This window comes from Pan paniscus, chromosome 3 (genome assembly GCF_029289425.2).
Source record: "Pan paniscus chromosome 3, NHGRI_mPanPan1-v2.0_pri, whole genome shotgun sequence".
Classification (NCBI taxonomy): Eukaryota; Metazoa; Chordata; class Mammalia; order Primates; family Hominidae; genus Pan; species Pan paniscus.
The window spans coordinates 104,450,290-104,473,619 of record NC_073252.2 but is presented as its reverse complement, the minus strand read 5'-3'; the positions used below and the strand labels follow the sequence as shown (position 1 = coordinate 104,473,619).

At 35.2% G+C, this 23,330-nt stretch overlaps 1 protein-coding gene across 3 annotated transcripts; it reads left to right on the top strand.

The window, feature by feature from the left end:
- The first annotated feature begins 4,359 nt into the window (after positions 1-4,359).
- On the top strand, positions 4,360-17,905 carry GIMD1 (GIMAP family P-loop NTPase domain containing 1). Of its 3 annotated transcripts, XM_055111693.2 has the most exons (5): positions 4,360-5,028; positions 5,748-6,605; positions 7,900-8,294; positions 12,896-13,060; positions 16,823-17,844. In XM_055111693.2, exons 2-5 carry the CDS (start codon positions 6,524-6,526, stop codon positions 17,081-17,083), a joined length of 903 nt encoding a protein of 300 aa, XP_054967668.1. In that variant the 5' UTR covers positions 4,360-5,028; positions 5,748-6,523; the 3' UTR covers positions 17,084-17,844. The 3 variants fall into 3 exon arrangements, with proteins under 3 accessions (XP_054967668.1, XP_054967667.1, XP_003830036.2); XM_055111692.2 differs by having other exon boundaries at positions 4,360-6,605; positions 16,823-17,905; XM_003829988.6 differs by lacking the exon at positions 12,896-13,060 and having other exon boundaries at positions 4,360-6,605; positions 16,823-17,874.
- The last annotated feature ends 5,425 nt before the right edge of the window (positions 17,906-23,330 follow it).

Sequence of the window (23,330 nt, the reverse complement as noted above, 5' to 3'; positions counted from 1 at the left end):
AGATTGAAGTGGATCTGGGTTAGAGTCCTATCCTAACCCGGAGCTGTGAGCTGTGTGACTTGGGGAGGATCTTTATCCTGAGCCTCAGTTTCCTCATCTGGAAAATGACTATAATTGTGTCTACAACACAAACTTGTTATGAGGATTACACCAAAAAAATTACATAAAGCACTTACCGTATGCCTGCCTCAAAAGGCAATCAGCTGGGTGTGGTGGCTTATGCCTGTAATCCAGCACTTTGGGAGGCTGAGGTGGGAGGATCACCTGAGGTCAGGAGTTCGAGATCAGCCTGACCAACATGGCAAAATCCTGTCTCTACTAAAAATACAACAACTAGCCGGACATGGTGCCCCATGCTTGTTATCCCAGCTGCTTGGGAGGCTGAGGCATGAAAATCGCTTGAACTCGGAAGGCGGAGGTTGCAGTGAGTGGAGATCATGCCACTTAACTCCAGACTGGGCAACAGAGTGAGACTCCATCTCAAAAAAGGAAAAAGTAATTGCTCCGTGAAGTATAGTTGTTATTATTATTAATACTATTATTGCTATTATTGTCTGGTTTTTTTGGGAAGTCTATATGATGAATATAGCCCAAATCAATCAGATTGGGCATAAAACAAAAGCAAAGCATGTTATTGCTAAACCTCAACTTTGGGCAACTTTAGCTTTTTTTTTTTTAGAAAATCCATCACTTCTTGATTTTATGTTTTAGATGTTTTCCCAAAACATTTTGGAGAAAAGAGGCATAAAAATGAAGTACTCATTTACACACACAGTCCTGATAAATTGTACCTTCTGTGTCCCCTTTTCTTTTTCCAGTGTGACTTCTCCCCCTCTGTACACCCTGGAACATAACTCTGCCGTACTGGCCAAGTGCTACAGCCGAAACGAGAACAGTATCTGGTTAAGCAGATGTGTATCAACAACTACACTCTGGAAAAAAGGACGTAACTCTGGTTCTGCCACTTAGCAACTGCAAGATCAACCACTCTGTGCCTCAGTGTCCTTTAAAATCGGGTTAATAACACTACCCAATGCAGAAAGCTGTGTGAGATGGTATATTAAAGGGTCCATGAGTGCCAAGGCACATGGTCATGCAACATAAATCTTAGTTTTCTGTTACAGTATTCAAGGTATGTAGTATTCGTACATAGCATTGCATGCACACATACATACAAACATAAAACTGACATTTTCTTTTCTGCATCATGGTAACTACCTTATTTTCCTATGGTGTGTCCTTAGGTAATCTGCACTGCATAGAAATTTACAAAATATAACACCTATTTGATTCTTATTTTCTCAGTATCTTAGTCACTCCCACTATGCATTGTTAGGAATTTGGAAACCCTGAGTTCATGTTTTAGGTCACAAAAATACACTTAAGCCTCTGAGGTTGTTGTTTTACTGTTTCAAGCTAGCTAAAGACTGCTAAATTGTAAAGCCTTGCTTTATCCCCAGAAAACAGTCAAGATCTGAATTTTATACTAGTATCTATACCAACTGTGAACTGATACTCTTTGATAGGAGTCTAATAAAATTGTCATGTTGTCCTAATTGATGTATTTTTCTATATCTTCATTTATGTTTACAGTTCATCACTGTGTGAGCAACACACACACACACACACACACACACACACACTTCTCTATCTAACCTAAATATGGAATGGGAAGATAGCAAGGAAGTTAGGGGATTTTCTGACCTTTCTACGGTGAATTGACAGTCTCTTTTATTGGTTCCAATGTTTCAGATATTTTGATATCAGCAATTCCGGTGATAGTATCTAGGAAGTTAGCTCCATACCACAGCTTTTGCCAGGAAAATAAAAAGGTTATTTTTCCTTGGAAAGTAAAAACTACATATCCTAACAAGTTTACAGTTCTTTTAGTGTAGGATCTATTTTCCTTGACTTGAGATTGTCAATTCCTTTGAAAAAAAAAAGAAAAAAAGAAAGTATTTACCACAAAAGGAGATCTTTGTGGCATGAAGTGTAAATAAATAGGGTGTTACATCTGATATTCATGACCATTATTTCTAAATACCATGTCTATGGCATTTATGATACTTTGTATTATGATGAGGAAAGTATCTATTGCTTCCTGGTTATTACTAGAATTTATAACATGGAAGTGTTTGTAATTGAATCATGTGCATAAGATAAGTGAGTCTCTAAGAAGTTAGAGCCACTCTATTGTCTGGGCTCAGAGACTGAGGAGTTAATAGCTTTATTAAAGATTATGAGACCCTCTGCCTCTGTGCATTTGGCTAAAAAAAAAATTTATCCATATGGGTTGAATGTATGTTATTTCTTAGGTAAGAAAAATAAAACATAAAATCTTTGACATATGAAATTAATTTATATGAACATACTTTTATGATATTCTATATTATACTATGTCATCTATTTCTCTTGAGTGAATAGAAATGATCTTTTATAAAAAAGAATCTAAACCAGGGTAATGGAATTTAGCAGAAGTGTTTCAAGAATAAGGTTTGGGAGATTTGAGATCATTTGACAAATTTTTTGAGAATCTGAATTAAGCACATTTGTTTTGTTGAAATTTTTTCTTCAACATATTATTTTCCTTTAGTAAGTACAGTATTAGAAAGATACTGATTTTTCGCTTGCTCTTGAGGTTTTAGGCATTTCTTCAATAATGACATATATTTGTATGATTAATCACTAATTATAATTGTAAATGATAATGCGAGTATATGTATGACTCTCAGTTTTCAACTTAATTGTCTCAGAGTTGGTGAACAAAAGTTTGGTTATTATAAATCAAATTCTTATATCCTCAAGACACCAAATTATACATCTAGCTTATGCTCATGGATATTCTTTTCAAACTATAAAAGTGCAAAATTAAATTGTCACACACACACACACACACACACACAGAGAGCGAAAAAAAAATTTATTAAGTATAGAAAGCCAAACCTAATATATTAGCCACCTCAGAACAAGAAAGGAAATCTAATGCCAGAAATGAAGATGATTACACATTTTTTAAATCATAAATATGAGCAAGGCAGATATGTGTTCATTATAGTATAAATCATCAAAATCGACACAAAAAACGTCAAATTACTATGGCAGAAATTGTTAAAGTTGTTTGAGAATCAGTTCCAGAAAGTTGTTCAGCTTAAGCTGTCTTCATGGAAGATTTTTCAGACCTTTCAGGGATTTATAATTGCCAAAGGATCTAAATTATTGCAGAGAACCATAAAGGAAGAAATTTTTTCTAATTCATTTTAAAAGGTTGGCATATTTCTGATCTGAAAATCTGACAAATATAGGATAAAAAGAAAAAGCTGTCAATCCATCTCACTATTGGTAACATTGCTAAAATTATAAATAGATCTTAGAAAATTAAATAAATACAGTACTCTCTCAAAAGAATATTATATCCTGATTAAGTAATTGCCAACAAGTATTTTGCCTCCGCACAGTTCACAAGTTAAACATACTCCCATTATTAATGCCTCTCATCAAAATTGTGTGATTCCTCTCAGCAGTGATTGTTAAAGAAAAGGAGTAAATAGGGGGAGTATATGTGTAGATTTCAAAAAGAAATGTACCTGTTGTGTCAATCCCCAAAAAGAGACACTGTCTTATGGTCCCCAGGAAATTAAGATTTAAAAGTGGTTCTATTTTCTTCTATGTTCTTTTCTGTATTTTTAAATGCTTTTTATAATGTATATATTTATAATCTGAATAATTATATGCCGAAATACTCAGAAGAAAAACAAACAAGCAAGCAAACAAGAAGAACAAAACCAAACAAAAACATCATGAACATTCCTGCATGGGGATGTGACTGGTAGTCTCACTAAAGACCAACCAACCAAGCTTAGACTGAAGATTTATATTCCCATAAATATTTCTGTCCAGACATGGCCATTCTTCATTTGTTCAAGAACCTTCAAACTGCATTCAAATTAAGACCATCTGTCCACCAAATTTAAACTGCTGACCAGTGTCCTAAAACATCCAACAGTAAGCTTATTCTAAAACTAGCTCAGACTGAGTTAATCAAGTCAGCACCAACCACAACTGGCTTATCAGTGTTCCTCTCAACTTGGTTAAGTGTTGTCCAAGGTTAAAGCCATTTGATCATCCTAACCACAAAATCTGGTCAATACTCTTAATGTCTTCTTTATTAAGAAAAGAAATATCTTCAGAGCAAAGGATTAACCATTCAAGCCAATGAAAATGGGAACTTGTCTAAAACTGTGAAAGTACATTTTAATCAAATTGCTATATCAAGAGCTACTTGCAATAAAACTCATTTGAGTAGAGATACAATTTTCCTGAGTATACAGACGTGTAAATTATAAATTATATATACACTTGTATATACAAACACGCATAAATAAATATATGCATGTGAATATATATGTATGCCCATATGTTTGTATGTATGTGTGTGTACATATATAAAATTTGAAATACAATAGTTGCTTGTCAGCTAGAGTCACCTTTACACCAAAATATCTCATTTCATCAACTGTGGAAAGTCTAAATGTCCTCCTAATGATTTCTGTAAGTTCCTGGGGACTAGTGTCCTTCTAGCTTTAACTTCCTGCCTCTTCTAAATTACTTTAATTCAGATGTCATCCCACAATCTCCAACTTTTGTAGTGCCTGTCCTGCGCTAACACAGGAGTATAACTTAGACTTTTCCATTAATTTTCATCAAAATAAAATAAAATACAAAGCAAAACCAAAAACAAAACAAAAATAAAAAGCCACCTTCATGTAAGAAAACTGTAAATGTGGCTGACTTTAAAATAGTTCCTTAGCCCTTTACATTTACAAAACTGAGAGATCTAGCTTTCTGCCCTACTATGATGTCATAGTTCTTCATTCTCTCCTTGCCTGTTCCTTCCTTCCCTCCCTGCATCTCTCTCTCACTTCCTCATTTTATGTCTCTCACTCCCTCTCTCCTTTTATACCCTGATCTTCTCTACTCTTTTCTTGGCTTTTTCCCTTCGCCAGCAGATTGGCTGTTACAATACTTTCTGTGAGTTTAGCTATTGTTCTCAGGATCCCGTTTTCTACCTCAAGTAGCTAAATTAAACAATTTTCTCAGACAGTATCCTTCCTAAGAGAAATTTGGCAGCCAGCTGTTAAAAGATAATACATTTTTTATCCCTACTACATTATATTTAGCCAAGTCAGTGAAAATGTAATTTTTCAGATTGTGCTTTCACCTTGATTCAAAAGAATCAATCTTTCAACATCATCTAATAATAAATTATTCTGCTGTAAGACCTCTAAATTGACTCAAATCTAAAACCTGCATTAGACTTATGAAAAATTATCAAAAAATTTCAATTTTACTGGAACTTATAATCATGCTCGTGAATTCTGAACTTTATTTTTTAACAGTCAGCTGTTGCATTCAGCAAATGATTTAAACTGTAACTGAAGTCGGGCAAGGGGGTGGTTGAAAAACTAAGAGCTTATGCTTGCTGTGTTCTATAAGGAACACAGGAAAGAAAGTTTGGCTTTGTTCTTCTTCAAAAAATCCCCAACACAATTAATATGTGTTTATGTAGATGGTTGAAGAATGTCCGTTTACAGTTTAAGGAAGAAAAATTAAAATGAATCCTGGCTCAAAAATCACTTCTTAGGAAACAGGCTGCTACTGCCACCTGGGGGAGATTCTTTCCACTTCATTCAAGAAACCCAATGTGTTTATCAGATGAAGGAAGGCAGTTCATGCTTTTCTTGTCACAGCTACACAGGAAGAAGACTTTTTAACTCTCTGCCCGTGAAGTCACAAGGCACTCCAGATGTCTCCAAGTTTCTTTCACCCAGAAATACATATTTCATCGACTTTTTGAGAAATACAAGAGAAGATGAATCAGACTATAACCATACTACTAAAAGCACCAAGAAAGTATTTTGGATCAGTATGGGTAATACACTAAGAAGTAGAAAAAATAAAATTTGAGTTTTCAGTAAGAAAATAAAACTCAAGTTTTAAAGAAAAAATGTATTTGACTTCAAGTTATAGTTAATTTTACTCCTTTCCTTAAGTATACTATCATTAATTGATATGAAAGCTACATGTGCTGATATAATCATTCCAGTGGTTTCATAAATTAGGATAAAATAATACATTTTATTATATGAATATAGCAAAAAGAATTATCTTAAAAAATTTGAAAAGTATTATGAACTAAATACTGATGTGAAGTCATGATCTAATTGTAGATCATGAAAAAATTGTAATCATTGCTAAAGAATGTCTAATTTCTGTTTAATACCCATATTGCATTTCTTTATGCTACAAATAAGTTGTTACCTATAAGAAATGCACAAAATAAAAAAATGCTAAAAATAGAATATTTCCATACCTATTAAAATTACAAGTCTGTCAAGTGTCATAAAAAAGTCAGTGCTGATTAGGGGAAGGCAACTAATCATTTATAAAGAGGCTGTCTGGTAATAAATTAACTAAATAAAATACATACGGTGTCAGTCCCAGAGTGGTACAATAACGTTATCAGATGGTGAAAGTTCATATGAAAGAACAACTGTGCCAGGGCGAGAGATGTCTTTGTGGAGAAAGCATTTTCAAGACTGGAAAAGGTAAGCGAAATATAGCAAATGGATTGGGATTGCATAATTAATTTTCTAAAAACATTACACCCTGATTTAGGAGTAAAAAGAAATTGACTGCGTCTCACTGCAGTTGACACCACTGAATGAGCTGGGAGAGCTGGTGTGAACTGGAGGGACCCGCAAAATGAGTGTCTTTTTATGGAGGTATGAAGCTCCTTCAAGGTGTTCACGTTAGTGTGTGGGTATAATGGAGTGAGGGGCATTAAAGGACAAGAAGGACCTGCGGTACTTAAAACTGTGTAATAAAGTTACAAGATCTAAGCAAAAATAATAAATATGCAATATTAAAATGTCTTTATTTCTGAATCAGTAGCGTGGGCAGTTTTAGCAATTGGCAAGTAACTCTGCTTATAAATCTAGTGAAAATGATTAATGACCTTAAAATGCTGTGGGGGATCATGCTGTGTACAAAGGATCGGCCACTGTGCAGGTATTGTACATGGAATAGATTCTCCCAAGATTCTCCCCCCTTCTAACTGAGCTGCCCAATATGTTAGGCTTTACTTTCTTTATTAAAGAGCCAACACTTACACTAATGGACCATAGAGATGATTTATTAATTATTTTATAACAGAAATTACAAGTAGTTTGTATTTTCACCAATGTTCCCTGGTTGTAAAAAAAAAAAAATGTAGTAAGCAGAAACAGAAGTCTTCTTTAACATTATTCATATTTCATAGGAAAGAAGCATTCAGGAAATCAGGAAGGATGATTTTTTGCAGATACCACTTGTGTATTCAGGCAGTGGGTCGGGAAGTGGGAAGATGGGGGATGTTGTTAGAAAGCAAGAAGGGTTGTTTCTTCTACTGTTCTATTCTTACTTCTCCAATAGTGAATAACTTTTAAATACTACTGCTAGCTTTGCCCCTGAGCTCAGGAACTTCAACACCTTTTCCTAAACCAACTCACCTACCACATTGATGAGTTAACATATTTCTCTTAAACGTGGTTTTTATGATCTTCATGTAATTTGGGATTTTTTTTCCTCGTTTTCTGCAATTACTGTTTCCTAAATCCTTCCTTATCTGTATTTGACTTCTCTCTCCCTTCTCATTGTAAACTACAATTATTCCACATTCCCTTCTGTCACTGGGGGATCTCCACTTTAGTGGAGTAGTCCTCCTCCATGCTTTAGTCACTACGAATGAAGGGAAAACAAATCTAAAATCGAACTTGGAGTGCAACCAGGCCAGGTAAGAAAACTTACATTGGGGGAATGTAGAAGCCTAATTATGCGTGCTATGCCTTTGTTTTCCTACAGCCATGACAGACCCCAACAAGATGATCATCAACTTGGCCCTCTTTGGCATGACTCAGAGTGGAAAAAGTTCTGCTGGAAACATTCTGCTGGGAAGCACAGACTTTCACAGCAGCTTTGCTCCCTGTTCTGTGACCACATGTTGTAGCCTGGGCCGCAGTTGTCACCTCCACAGCTTCATGCGTCGAGGTGGGCTAGAGGTAGCCCTGCAGGTCCAGGTGTTGGACACTCCAGGTTATCCACACAGCAGGCTGAGCAAGAAGTATGTGAAACAGGAAGTCAAAGAGGCTCTGGCACATCACTTCGGGCAAGGGGGTCTCCACCTTGCACTCCTGGTTCAGAGAGCAGATGTGCCTTTCTGTGGGCAGGAAGTAACTGACCCAGTCCAGATGATCCAGGTAATACTAAGATGCAATTACACTAATGCCATTATTACTTCTTGGAGGACATTATCCTAATAGTATAATAATAATAATAATGTTATACTATTAGTATATAATAATATAGTATATAATAATTTATACAACTAAGTGTTGGTCACCTAGGAATAGTCAGTAAAAATTATTTGATTTTCCCAAGTCATTTTTATGACTTCCTTCAGAGGAACCCAATCAGTCATTTTACAACTGGTTTGTAGAAAAAAAAATTGAGATATTAAACTTCAGAGGTTAACCAAGCCTCAAACTCCTAGAACAAAAAACCCAAATAAGTTTGTAACATGTTGTCCCTGGACTGTCTGCATCAGAATCAACTGGGCTGTTTGTTAAAGAAGATTGATCCAAAACGTACTGAAACAGAATCTCAGGAGTGGAGCCTGCATATCTGTATTTTCATAATTTTCCATGTATTTCTCAAAAACAGTCAGGTCTTAGAACCGCTGAACTTAAACACTCACTTGCATCCATTCAGCATCAAAGGGACAATCTCTTATAGTTCACCAAGAAATAGGTGCTCATTCACTGACTTGGTCATTGAACACTCTATTGAGCATCTAAACAGTGCTTAATTACTGGTAAATGAGACACGAGCCCTTCCTTCAGAAAGTTTACAGTCTAGAAGAGGAAAATTAGATAAACAAACCAGAAAAAGACAATGCATTAAGTGCCAAAGTAGTATAATGAAAAAGAGGGGGTTTCATAAGACTTAAGTCATAGTGAGCATTCAAGGGAGAGTTGTGCATTATTCATAGGGAAACAATTCAGAACTTCAGATCCTTTGCTTGCCTTATCAGCTGTAGCATAAGTGACTGCTCCATTCTAGCCAAAAGAAGACCATAGGGACCTCAGGTTGAGCATAAATAACACATGCTACCTTTCCCTGGTGGTCTATTCCAATTTGTTTGCTTGTTCATTCATTATAGGTCACTAAGTTGGAGGCTTATTCACAGTCTCCAACTGTGAATAAGGACAGGAGCTGGATAAGAGGCCTGGACATGACCACAGCTAGGAGACGGAGAGAGTTGGGAGTTTGTGTGTGTATGTGTGTGTGTGTATGTGTGTGTGTGTGTATATGATGTGTGGACTATTACTAACAATAGTCCACACAGCCCTGTGTGGACTATTACTAACAATTCCTGGAAACTATTCATTGAGCTGCTCCATTCTATTCAATCTGTTGATTCTTCAGTCTGAGTCAATCTATATTTACCTGCTGGACTTCACTAGTATTACTCAAGAGCCTCAATGAGTCACTGAGCTCAGAGACACCAGGTCTATTAGAAGCTCCACAGTTAAACTTTATACTGAATGGTGAACAGATCTTTTCTGTTCGAGAAGAACTTGTAAAAATGCTACCCTTCTTTTGGTTCAGTCTCAGCTCATACTGACATAGGCCCTGTTACAGCCCAGAAAGATAGTTACTTTGTTTTAATGAAGATTTTTTTCCTTTAACTAGAAAAGATACTTCTACATGACAGATACACGCATTGTTTTTCAGTAACTGTGCATGTTTCTAAAAATGAAAAAAAAACCCAGCCGTATGTATAATCACAAGAAACTAGCAGAAAAATCAGGGTGACAGGAGCATAAAAAATGCTCATCATGTAACTCCTGAAAAACCAAGGACCTGCTATACAAAAGTAAGGAAGAATAGAAGATGATTGCAATTAAGAAACAATATGGGATCCAAGAAAGCCCAAAAGCCTCCTCCAAATTATGAAAGCCTGTATTTCAAGCAATGTTTCTGGTAGAAATCAAGTGGTGGGAAGCCTGCATCCATGACACCAGTATAATCTTTAGACAGTTCTTAAAAATTCATTTAAAGCTATTATTAAGTAAACATTTAGATGAGGCTATAGATGGATATAATTCAGTAAATGCAGTAAACACATAAACAACTCTTTTTCAAAAGCTACCCTGACTCTTTCCATACGTCTCAATATTTCCCTACCATGAACCTATGCTGAGCCCAAAAGGTTATTTTAAATATCATACATTTTGAAAATAGGTTTTAATAGTTTTAGGATATAGGACAATAATGTCATCTGTGAGGCTTTTTTATATATGTGAACTCAATTCATACATGTCTTTGGTCTTTTAAAACAATATTTGGCATACAGTCTTCTCTTACAGCTGCCTTCCAAATCAGTATGCAATTCAGGAACTGAAGGCAGCAAGGAGATGAGCTAGGGCAAAGCTCAGATCCCAGATATTTCTTTCTGAAATAAATAACTTCTGTCTCCCAGGAAAATCAGCAGCCAAGGTTTAATAATCTTGAGTGGCCTATGATCCCTGGGAGCACTGCAGACCTATTCCAGGGTTCTGCTACGGTCTTTGGTTGATGGTCACTTAAGCACAGGCTGGCTGTTTGTGATCTTCCTGAAGGTGCCTCAGATGCTGGTGGCAGCCATCTGTATGTGCTCACAGATTGGAAGCTGTTGCAGAGTGTCTGAATATTCAACAGGACCAGCAGCTGTTAGGAAGGAGCAAGAAGCTGTTAGGTCCTCAGGTTTCAGGCACACTATGGATGTCTTTTTCTTCCTGGCTGATGCAAAATGGAGTATGGAGTATCTGCCTTCTTTCTTTTACTCCTTTTCAGGGGCACTGACTAGTACTGTAGAAGGAGTCTACCAAGCCAGAGTCAGAGAAGTAGCTTCTTCTTTCCCATGCCTCCCTGTTGTCTCTTTAAATATCTTCCCCAATTTGTACTCTAATATTTTGCCGAGGAGTTATATGCTACTGGCTGTGATGATGGAAACATTTTCCCCAAATGATCCCTTTTTCTTTTTGTTAGGCCTTTATTAATTTACAGTAAAATGAAAGAGATATCAGTGAGTCATGTCCCCAAAATCAAGAAATAGAAGGAAGAATTTATTCAAATATTATCTGGAATCTCATTTGAATGTTTATAAACCCACAAATAATGAATCAGACAAGATATAATATAGTCACCTCAAGGAAAGAGCTGGCATACAGCCAAGCTGCACTAGGAATTGTGCCTAGGTATTGCCTATGGTCCATTCCCCCCCCCCCCCCCCACTATTATGGTATTCTGTATTATTACTGTGTACAAGCAAGTTTCAAGCATGTACTTTTATTTCATAATCAACAACCGAGCTGTTGATGTTGCAGACGAATGTGTTTACAAAAAGCTTGGAAAAGCTCATTCAGAGCCTGAAAATACTAAATGAAGATTATGGGCTTAGTTGTTAGAATATAGTTAAAAAAACAAGCCTAATTACTTCATAGGTGTATGACTATAAATGTTACTAAAACTTTCTTGGTTTCAATTCCTTACTTGTAATGTGGAGATAATTTTATGTATGTTAAGAGTTCTGAGCATTATATTTAATAAATACATCATGCTCAGCATTGTGCCTACTTACAGTAGGTCACAGAAAATGGTAAAGTATTACTAGTATTGTTGTTTTTATTGTTATGATCACTATTGAGATTGTGAATGAGTACTCATTCAAATGAACTACTGGATATGGGCAAGATAGCATAGAGATTAAGAGATGGGTTCTAAAGTATTCAAGTCTTAGCTACTGATTTGCTTTGTGATCTCGGGCAAGTAACTTCTGTAAACTTCATTGGTAAATTGAGAAAGACAGTAGTGTCTGCTTCATTGGGTTACTTGTGGGATTAATGCCCTTTTAACAGTAAATGATATAGCTTAGGCACAGGCACGTGGCAAGTGCACAGCAAATAGCTCTGGCCATTATTATTTTATTGTTAGTATTTGTCTTATCCTAAAATTAGGAAATAGTGTTTTTTAGGTTTATCCTGGTAGACTTATGAAGAAAATAAGAGTAAAATCAAATTTACGTGGCCCTGATTTATAAACATAAGAAGTAACTTTTTTATTAATTTAGAAAAAAAATCTGGAAAAATCTTCACTGGCTTAGTATGGTTAAATTGAAAAGCCCCAATTTAGTGGGAAAGATGGGGGACCTTGGTTCCAGGTCCAAGCCTGTCAATAATCAGCCATATGACTTTGGCCAAGTCATTTAACACCATAAGTCCTCAATACCCTCATCTGTAAAATGAGGCAGTTTATAAGATGATCTCTGAGGTTGAATATTCTCTGGATCTGGCCTAACGAGAAATTATCATTCAGCTTTGGCTCTCTGAAAAGGAAAATGTAATGTTTTAATTGGGGTGAGAGTAAGGGAATAGCATAAAGTATAAAAAAATGGTCCTCATTGTCCTCCTGTTCCGTGATAATTTTTTTCTCCGTTGATAGTTGGCTTTTTTGTTTGTTTGTTTCCCCCTAAAAAGTCCAGATGCTATGATTTCATCAACCACAAACAAATGGGGCAGGGCTGGTGAGGTCCTGGGAAAATGAACATAATTCCTGGATAACAAAGTTTATATCCTAACCAGTAGTCCCAAAAGGACTCAACCAAACCAAACAATTCATGATTGATCGTAAAATTTTCATCTAGCTTAGTACTATATTTAAATTATTAACACCAGATAACTTACATTAACTTATCTTGCTTTTGGATTTTTATGTGAGGTATCAATCAACTGTAATGATTCTTTCTCTGGGTCCATAGAGAACATGTTTGGCCACTAACGTGATGACTATTCAGCAAGCAACACTACTTTCAGATATTCAACTATTTTCTGGCCAAAATCGACTTAAAGATTTTAAGCTAAATCAACCACTCTCTTCTGTTTTTGGCAGTAATTCAAAAGTGCAATTTCTCTCACAGTTTAAGGTATGAGCATCCTTTCATAAATAAATATGTAAAAACTTCCCGGTGGCTGAACACATGGACTTTTAAGTGGCATGGCACTTACAAATCTGTAATCCTTAGGTGCTTTAACTCATGTTCTCTGAATGAGATTGTGGTTTAAAGTATGGGAAATGTCTGGTGGAGACCAAAAGGGAACATGTTAATGTTACAATACAGAAAAACAGGAACAAAAGAAATACTATGAAAGTTAAACCATTTACTTCATTAAGTACTAACCTAGAAAGAAAATAATTCTGTGTTATGATATATAACTCAAGAAAGGACTGTTTGTGCCAAATAGTTTATTTAGCATGCACTTTTATTGTAGCAATACTGTATTTCAAAAATATTTAAGGAGGCAAATACCTTATCCATTAAGTCACTGGGGTTCAAAAATATTTAATAACAAGTATGATCTACACATCAGCCAATACATATCTAAGGGTAAGTTTAGGATGGCTCTCAAGGAGTTAAGAGCAGTAGCTATTTAATAATTTGTATGAAAACATTTTGATATTTGACAATCAGTATGACCATATTCATAGCGTACTTGGTGAATATCAGGTCTGGCTCTAAATTTGATAATCTTTCAGAGATAAGAGTGATCAAAGATCAATAGCTGTACTTGTTTAGAAATAAAATCTCAATGCTGTACAATCTCAATCATGCTTGATTACATTAATTACCTTGTTAATTCCTACGTATTTTTTAAGAATCTGGTCACTGCACCATCACATGCAAGACATTTTGTCTGATCTTTCCTTTTTACCCTTACTTCCCACCTCCACCCCAAAATGGGCAAAATGATCACCTTTATAATGCTAAGATAATTTCTATCACACTTGCAACTGAAACAAATTCAAAGTATTTCTTTCCTGTCTGTCTCCCTTCCCAAGTTAATTTAGTACACAAAAATCTCCACTAACTGTAAACAGAATATGTCTGTCTTGTTCCACACCTGTCCCTACCATGTAGAGCATGCCTAGAACAAAGTAGACCCTCAATAAATATTTGCAGAAGGAATAAATCATCTAAAATGCTTTATAAATTTCAGATTCCAGGCTCCAGCCCTAATAGTTCTGATGCATTTTTAGAAAGCCTCCCAGGTGATTCTTATGCAAATGATCCAGGGATTGCTGTATTCCCAGAGCCCAGATCTAATATACTTAGTACTTTATTAATTTTTTTAGCCACTTGCATTAGTTTGCTAGCGCTGCTGTAACAAAGTACCACAATCTGGGTGGCATAAACAGCAGGTATTTACTGTCTTCCAGTTCTGGAGGCTAGAAGTCTGAAATGAAGGTGTTGTAAGGGTTGGCTCCTTCTGATAGCTGTGAGAGAAGATCTGTTCCAGGCTTCTTTCTTTGGCTTGTAGATGGCTATCTTCACGTATGCATGGCACTCTCCCGGGACTTGCGTCTTTGCCCAAATTTCCCTTTTTTTATAAGGACACCAATCATACTAGACAGGGACTCACCCTAATGACCTTAGCTTAAAGAATTATATTTGCAATGACCCTATTTCCAAATAAGGTCACATCCAGAAGAACTGGGGATCGGAATTTCAACACATGAGTTTGGCGGAGGATGCAATTCAACCCATAACATCACTGCTCATTTACTTTGCAACTCTGTGACTCCTCTTCCAGCAGAGACCTGTTAACAATATACTGAATATACAACAAACTCTAAAGAGGTCTGCTAATTTTGCTATGTTACCATTAGGCAAAATGGGATGTTGACATTATATGGATACTAATTTTTTAAAAATTTATTTTTTAAAGTTTATCATCTATTACAGTAATTATTCCCTAATATACTGATTGTGAAACTTTAAGCAGGGTATTTTTAGAAGGAAAAGAAATATGCAGTTATTCTATGGTGGGTGTACATAGAAAAATTTTGAACACATATGAAGAAAAAGTTTGGGCCTATTCCTTGAAAGAGTCCCTCTGAATAGAAAATAGTCCAGACTACAGGCAAATTCATCATGATAAACTGCAAAAAAAAAAAAAAAAAAAAAAAGAAGAAGCTTTACAAACATTAATTATACTTCAAAACCAAAACCTCAAAAGAAATAAATAGAACCCTAAGCCTTCTATTTGAGATGACAATGAGGGTCTAAATTCCAAATTAATTTAACAGATGTTTACTGAAAGTTTACAATGTGCTAAAAGCTTTGATTGATATGGAAAGACATGAATCTTGCCTTCAAAGAGTTCACTATGAAGTTGTAGAAATTGATGTATAAATAAATGAATCTGATAAAAGCCAGACTGTATCAGTTGTAATTGGTGACCATGATTGTGATGTTTCTAATTTTAAATGTTTTGTCCCGTAGTTCTCACGAGTATTTTCATGTTAGATTTATCTATCCAGATTCCTTCCTTCCTTACTCCTGCTTGCCTTCCTTCCTTCCTTTCTCCTTTCTTCCTTTTCTGTTTTCTTTCTTATTTCCTTCTTCTTTTTTCTTTCTTTTCAATTTTTCAATATTATAAATTCTAATCCTGTATTTTTTAGGTACATTGAAAATGATTTCCCAGACTGTCTTTCAATATTTTCAATAATTTTTTAAAAGCAGAGTTTGTACTAATACATATAACTCAAAGTCTTTATAAGTCAGTTTGCCAATATGATAATGGAGATAATAATAGTATCTCCCACAAAGAATTGCATTAAGCTTCAAAAGAGGTAACGCATGTAAAGTGCTTAGCATAATAACTGGCACTAAATGTTAGTTTTTCTCCTTTCTTTCTTTCTTCTGATTATTAGAGGTCTTGGGTGTTTCTTATTATGTTTATTCCTAGGCATTTTGTATTTTTCTTGCTATAAACTGGTAGTAGCTTTGGAAATATTTTGGTAATAGGAGTGTTCGGAATGGAGGTAATGTTATTTTGTTGTCACATTGTGATTTCATGTAACTTTAGAAATATCCCAAAAAGTTCAAGGGTTATTTCTAGATGCCTTTTATATTACATGAACAATTTGCCACATGCTGTTACTTCTGCTTTATATCAGCTTATATTCACTAATCAAACAAGAATTTATTACATAACCAACTTCCACATATTACTAAACAAAGGAACGCCAGTCTTCAATGTTTTTCAACCACATTAGAGGAAGTCATCAGATAAATTGGGTTCCATTCTAAGCATGTGAAGTCAAGAAGATGAGACTCACAGTTATAATATTTTGTGGTTCGTCCAAATCGCCAAATGTATTTTTATCTGAGCTTTTCCATTACATGTCACCTGATTAATCAATAGATTCTTAACAGATTATGTAATTTTATATCTTTAGTAGATGCTTTTAATGATAATGATAACACATTTCTACAAAAAGTAAAAGATAAAACAATTCCCTTGACTAAGGTCCTCTGACTTAAATTCAGTGGCTTTAATGGACTCAGGTAGTCAGACAAGTATAAATGATTACTGAATGTTGAAAAATCTATGCAGCAATGATAATATGCAGTTTTGAGGTTGTGTATATATCAATTATCATAGTAAAATAAAAGAGAGAATTTAATTCTGTGTTTAATCCTGCCTTTTTCAGAAAGTCAAGCCTTTTCCCTCCATTTATTTACAATACTTGACCCTGTCTTCATTTCCTACATTGTATATCAGCTTTCAGAAACATAATAATATGGATCTGCTGGCTATCTATATTGGACCGTAATAAATCCTTTGCTCATTTTTGAGGAATATAGTTCAAGTTCAATAGTTATCTAACTTCTCTCTTTCAGGAACTTCTTGGACGTGCTTGGATGAATTACACAGCCATTCTTTTTACCCATGCAGAAAAAATAGAAGAGGCTGGGCTTACTGAAGATAAATATTTACATGAGGCCTCTGATACCCTGATAACGCTGCTAAATTCTAGTCAGCACAAATACGTTTTCCAGTACAAAAAAGGAAAATCACTCAATGAACAAAGAATGAAAATCTTAGAAAGAATCATGGAATTTATAAAAGAGAATTGTTACCAAGTTCTTACCTTTAAATAAAATTTAGGTGAAAGGAAAGGAGCATTGGGTATTGGAGTCAGAAACCTAGCTACAAAGAATGGCTTTATTGACATGAATGTGGACCATAAGTATTCTGATATGCTGCTGGTGAGAGTGTACATTGGTATAACCACTTTGGAAAACTAGAAGTTAAAAAGAACATCAATGATTGAAGATTTCTAATGCAAATCCCATGACATAGCAATTACACTCCTAAGTGTATACCCAACATAAATGTGTACATTTGTGTACTAGAAGACATGTATGCACAATAATGTTCATGGAACTACTATTCAAAAGCTAAACATATAGACTATTCAAATGTCTATTAATATTAGAATGGTTAAGTAAATTGTGGTATGTTCCCACAGTGGGATATTAGAATAAGTAATTAGAATAAGCAAGCTCAACTATATGTAACAATACCAATGAATTGCCCAAACATAATGTTGAAAAATAAGCCAGACATAAAAGAGTACATACTCCATGATTCCATGTGCAGAAAGTTCAAAAACAGTAAAACAAATGTAATCTAAACTACTCTGATGGTAGAAGTGCTGGAAATTGGGAGAGTGGTTAACCTTGGGGAGGGGATTGTGAGTGAAAGGTTACACTTGATGTGGCTTCTGAGATTCTGGTCATGTTCTTTTGTTCTCTTGATTTGGAGCCTGGTTTCACGGGATTTGTTCACTTTGTGAAAATGCAACAACAAACACTTGCGATTTATAAACTATTTGTATATGCTATATTTAAATAAAAGTTAAAAATAATTAGTTATTATCCATTAAAAAGGAACTAGCTCCACTGCTTACTTGATGCCAGAAAAGAAAAATTGTTTAAACTTGTCAGAGTCTGTTTCCTTCTTTGGAATATCTACTCATAGTTATTGTAATGATTAAATGCCATGGCACATGGTAGTTGCTTAAAATATGTTAATTTTCTTTTCCACTTCCTTGTAACCTGTGGTTTCTATTTCAGTTTGGAAACATTTGGTAAAAACTCAGAGCAAGCCCTTTAGCAAAAATGAGTATAACAATTGTGATAATTGACTATGAATAAAGCCTTCACTAAAGACCTTCTACCTTTGAAGGTTGGCCACTATGGTTTAGTGGAGAGCTTCAGGATGGTCCCAATGGTAGCAGTGAAAACTGAAGGAAAATAATTCCAATCAGTCATAAGAGTGAAGTCCACCAGCAAGTCAAAATTAGATCACTTTCATAAATATTTGTATATGAACTTCTTAATTTATAAAATTTTTTCACAAAGATAGTTCCCAATTCACAGTTTGTTCTTATAAGCTGGTGGTTATTCTCCCAGAGTAGTCTTCAAAAGCCTACTTTAATGCATAATATTATGTGAACTCCAGTACACATGTTTGAATTTGTGCTAGATTTATAAAATGTTTCTATAGGAAAGCATAATACAGATTCCAACTTAAAACAACATCTCACTTATTTCTTTGCATGACCTCTTGCTCCTATGCTGTGGGCCCTGGACTGAGAAGTGGGAGACTCAACAATGGGGCAGAGTTTGGAAGTGCAGTGAGAACTGACACTTGCCCCACGGGTTGTTGGGGCTTGGGACAGAGAAAGAGACTTGATGCTAAGAAGTTGAAACAATTGTGACTGGTGGAGAAAAGCAGGATGGAAAAGAATTCAGGTGTTAAGTTCTTCATATGCTTCATTTATGTGTTGTCAGTTAACTTTTCTAGAAAACAAAAACTAGTTCGTTTCAGGAAATATATATGGTGCAGAACATTAAGGATTTAAGCTCTGTGAGGCTGGCCTGATATTGATGATTAATAGAGAGATGCTTTTAGTCAAAGAGGATTTCTGTGATATTCTTCCCTGAATTATTTATTTTTATATTTGCATATACAGTATCACCCCTTATCTGTGATTTCACTTTCTGTGGTTTCAGTTACCTGTGGTCAATTGCAATCTGGAAGTATTACATACAATAAGATTTCTTAAGAGAGAGACCACATTCACATAACTTTTATTACAATATATTGTTGTAATTGTTCTAGTTTATTTTTAGTTATTCTTGTCAATCTCCTACTGTGTCTAATTTAAAAACTAAACTTTGTCACAGGAATGTACATACAGGAAAACATAGTATGTTTAGGGCTCAGTACTCTCCTTGGCTTCAGGCGTCCATTAGGGCCTTGGAACATATTCCCTCTGGATAAGGTGTTCCTACTGTGTATACATGTGTGTATATCCACACACAGACATTTTCACATAAATACTTAAATGTGGTAGTATTACATACTTTATTTTCTTTTAGCAGTCTTATGTGGCTTTTTTGCTTTGCCTTTACCTCTCTCCTCTTCTCCATGCAAATCTGCCCATTACAGATAACTGATGCCAACCAAAAGCCTGGTGTCCACTGTTTCTATTTTTCTTCATGTCCAGATAATCACCCCCACACAGCACATACAAACACATAAAAATATACAGGGCTTTTCAACTTAAAAACAAGTTTTTGTATTACACTCTTCATAATATAGTTTTGTTTCACTTTAACACGGTTGTAGGACTTTCTCCTCGTTTCAGCTAAAAACTGGGTTCTTGTCACACGACCAAGAAAGATTAGGCTCATGGACACATAGAAGGGTGAGAAAAACGGAATTTATTGGGTGAAAAACGAAAAAAAGCTCAGCAAAGTGAGAGCGGTTCCTGTTAATGGGACCCCATCTCACCAATTGAATCCCAGGTTACCACCCAGTAACAGGAGAGGCTAGGCTCCTCCTCTCTGCAAACAACAAGAACTTCCCGCGGCTCCACCTTGTCCTCTCTGCGTGCAGGCCAGTTGGAGATTCTCTGGGAGCCCTTTTTACTTGGCTGTCAAAACACCACCTCATTTAAATTTTTCCAAACCTAAAATATAGCCCAAATTCATTCTTTTTAAAGGCTGCAAAACATTTCACAGTGTTTATGTAACAATTTATGCAACTGCTCCTCTGTTGATGAGCTTTCCAGTTTTCTGTCACCCAAAGCAATGCTCAAGCAACTATTCTTGTACATATATTTTTAGTTAATACTATTTTTCTGTAAGTTATATTCCCGACTATATATATAAAAGTATAAAAGTATATATACATTTAATATATCTTAACAGATTCTTTGTAAAAATATTGTGATAAACTTGATTTCCAACAACGTGAGTTGTTTTCTCCCCATCAATAGGTGTTATCATCTTGAACACCTATTGTTAACATGTTGAATAAATGTGAAACCACAGCCCACGGTTACTTTATTTGCATTTCCCAATTGGAACGATTTTCTGTATTTGGAACATTTTTGTGTAAGCATTTTGGTAATTTAGACTTAGTCTTTTATGAATTGGCTCTTCACATCCTTTGTCCTTTTGTCATTTTTTTTTTCTATTGGATTACTTTTTGTTTGGCAAATTGGAAGAGCTCTATGTATGTTACAGATATTAACCCTCTGTCTGTCCTCTGAGTAACAATTGTTTTTTCAAATCTATTATTTGTCCTTTAACTTTGTATGGTAAGTTTTGCCAAACTAAATTTGTGAAATTTTTGTAGTCATATATTTCTGTGTACATGATATAGCTGGGGTTTTAGTTTTACTTCCTTTCAGATGAGTAACCAGTTGTATTTGTTCTATTTATTAATTCATCCTTTTACTACTTAAATGGTAGGTAGGTAGCTAGATATAGAGATTGAAACGTATATCCTGGATCTATTTCTGGATTTATCCTGTATTCTTAATCCTATTCTGTTACCTATTTTATTTATATTGTTCTCAATACCAAAGTGATTTAATTATAACAATTTTATATCATTCCTTGATATCTGGGAGGTCAAACTTGTTTTCTTTTTTCAAAATATTTTCTGGTTATACTCAGCCCTCCATTCATACATGTTCTTAGATTGTTTTTCCTAAATTAAAAAAAATTATTTTGGGGATGTGCGTGTGTGTGTGTGTATGGTAAATGACACCCCATGATATTAAATCTTCCTTTACAAGGACACAGAATATTACATTATGTTTATTATTTTATATTAGTGTATTTATTGTTTCTTTTCCTTAGTTTTGCTACCTTGATAACATTGCTATTAATTCAATATTTCCCCTTGATAATTTGGAAGTTCTATTCTAATTCACCCTCATTAAAGATTATTTTCTTGCCCCTGAATTCACAATCATGTACATACTTCTCTACTATTGCCTGACGACACAGTATGAACTATTTCCCTTACCAAGAATTTCCTATTAAAATAAGACCCTTACAATACTTCCATTTCCGCCCTAGTTCTCTTTCTCCTATCCTCCCCAGAAAAGTGGACTTTGGAATGCTTTTCCTTTCACCATATTACTAGATTGTGCTCAGATATTTAATTATTTAATTCAAGACTCCCCCTTGCAGGTTGTCCCTTTTGTTTCAAGAGTCCTTTCTTATAACTTACATTGCATATATCCTGGTAGTTTATCATTAGCTCTTTTAATTCAATATACAAATAGTAGAAGGTCCATATCTTACCACTGTTTTCCTTCCTCTTCATCTTTTCCCATCTTTCTGGTTAGTGTGTTTTCCCAATATACTCTGAATTCTAGTATAATATCCATGAGGCATTAAATTCTAGACATACTCTTTTGTGTACCATTATGTAATAGCAATCCTAGCTTTTCATAAGAACCAGCATAGTGGGTGTAGGGAAATATTTTGTTAGTTGGTAATGGGGATGTTGGATTATATGAATGTTAAGGCACTGAAGTGAACGTCTTGCTGCTGTTCTCCATTTGAGGCTGGTTTGTTCAGCTTTTTCTGGATGACAGTGAATGCATATTCATTGAATAAACTCATCTGTTCTGGAGGTAATTACAACTTGCAGCTGTTGGGGGCTCAAAAGACCATATTCCAAATACGAGACCTTGGCATGCTGAGTACTTTGAACTGAAGGAGATTGGAGGAGCTTCAGAGGCAAGGTCTTTCTGTCCTTCTCCTGCCCTCCTATGTTCCACCTCTTTTTCCCCTTGAAGAAAGTCACAGAAACCAGAATTCCTTATCCTGAAAGCAAGCCATAAAACTTAGAAAGGTCACTCTCTCCCTTCTTCCTTGATGACCCTCATTCCAGAAGGGTCCTGCCCCATACCCAGGGGAAGGCATGCTACAGACACCAAGAAGAATCTGGATGGCCTTGCTGGGTTTCCCTGCCCAGTCTATTAGTTTAGCACTTTCTCTTTTATCCAATTACATTGCTATATGGCTGTCCATTCTTCAGCAATCCTAGGCACAAAATGGACAGCTTTCCCTGAGTCTTTTGGTCTTCATTTCTGAGGGCTCGTGTATCATGTAAAACTTTGATTAAATACACTTATGTTTTTCTCTTGTCTTTTGTTACAGGAGTGTCAGCTTTGACTCTTAAGATGGGTTAGGAAAGGTATCACATCTTTCTGCCCCTACGCATCTAAAGAACCATGAGACTAGGATTACTTTAAGTAAAATAAACGATGTCCAGCAAGTTCATCTTTTGTACCCTGCCACCTTTCCTATGAGAGTCTATTATTTGCAATATTTTCTCATGTCCCTCCAGATGCCTAATCTGTATGCTGTTCTCATTCAGACACCAAAAATCTCTACTAAAGTTTAATTTGAAAGTGCTTTGAGTATTTTAGAGGATTGGAAGACAGTGTATCTGATGTTTTTGTGCAGCTAGTGTTAAAGTCTCATTAGTGCATTCAATCTGGGGTCATCAGTGATTACCCCTGCAATCTATCAGCTCTGACTCTTGCCAGGCATGTTCCTCTAGATACATCACCTGAAATAGCATTTTCAAAGACTTTCTTTTTTAAAGCTATGTTTATCTATATTTTTTATATTAAAAATTTTCTTAGATTTTCTATTCTACTGATTTTCAGATATACTGTACTTCTTTTACATAAAGCTAATGTTTTTATGTGGCATTGCTATTTCCCAGATTCTCACTCCAACTCTGTTTTCAAAACAAATCTCTCCAAAAGTATCTGAAAAGTTTTTGTTTTTATTTTCAATATATGTGCAGTTTTAACACAAAAATGTTATCCTTTTATAGGAAAACTGAAAGTTTTAGAAAAAAGTTATTTCTACTGAAATCATTCCCTTTTGCTAAACTTATTGAAAGTGACTTTTAGTTTGCATTTTTCATTAATCTTTTTCAAAGAGAAATACAGTTGTGGTGTTGATTTTGGATGACTCTTGCACTGTTCTTTCCAAATTCCCCAGGTGTGAAAATTTG

Excerpts from the sequence above, each read along its gene's own strand:
- GIMD1 (XM_055111692.2), top strand. The coding sequence starts at position 6,524 with ATGGTGAAAGTTCATATGAAAGAACAACTGTGCCAGGGCGAGAGATGT. Across the intron at positions 6,606-7,899 it reads CATTTTCAAGACTGGAAAAG|CCATGACAGACCCCAACAAG; the intron begins GTAAGCGAAATA and ends GTTTTCCTACAG. Across the intron at positions 13,061-16,822 it reads AATTTCTCTCACAGTTTAAG|GAACTTCTTGGACGTGCTTG; the intron begins GTATGAGCATCC and ends TCTCTCTTTCAG.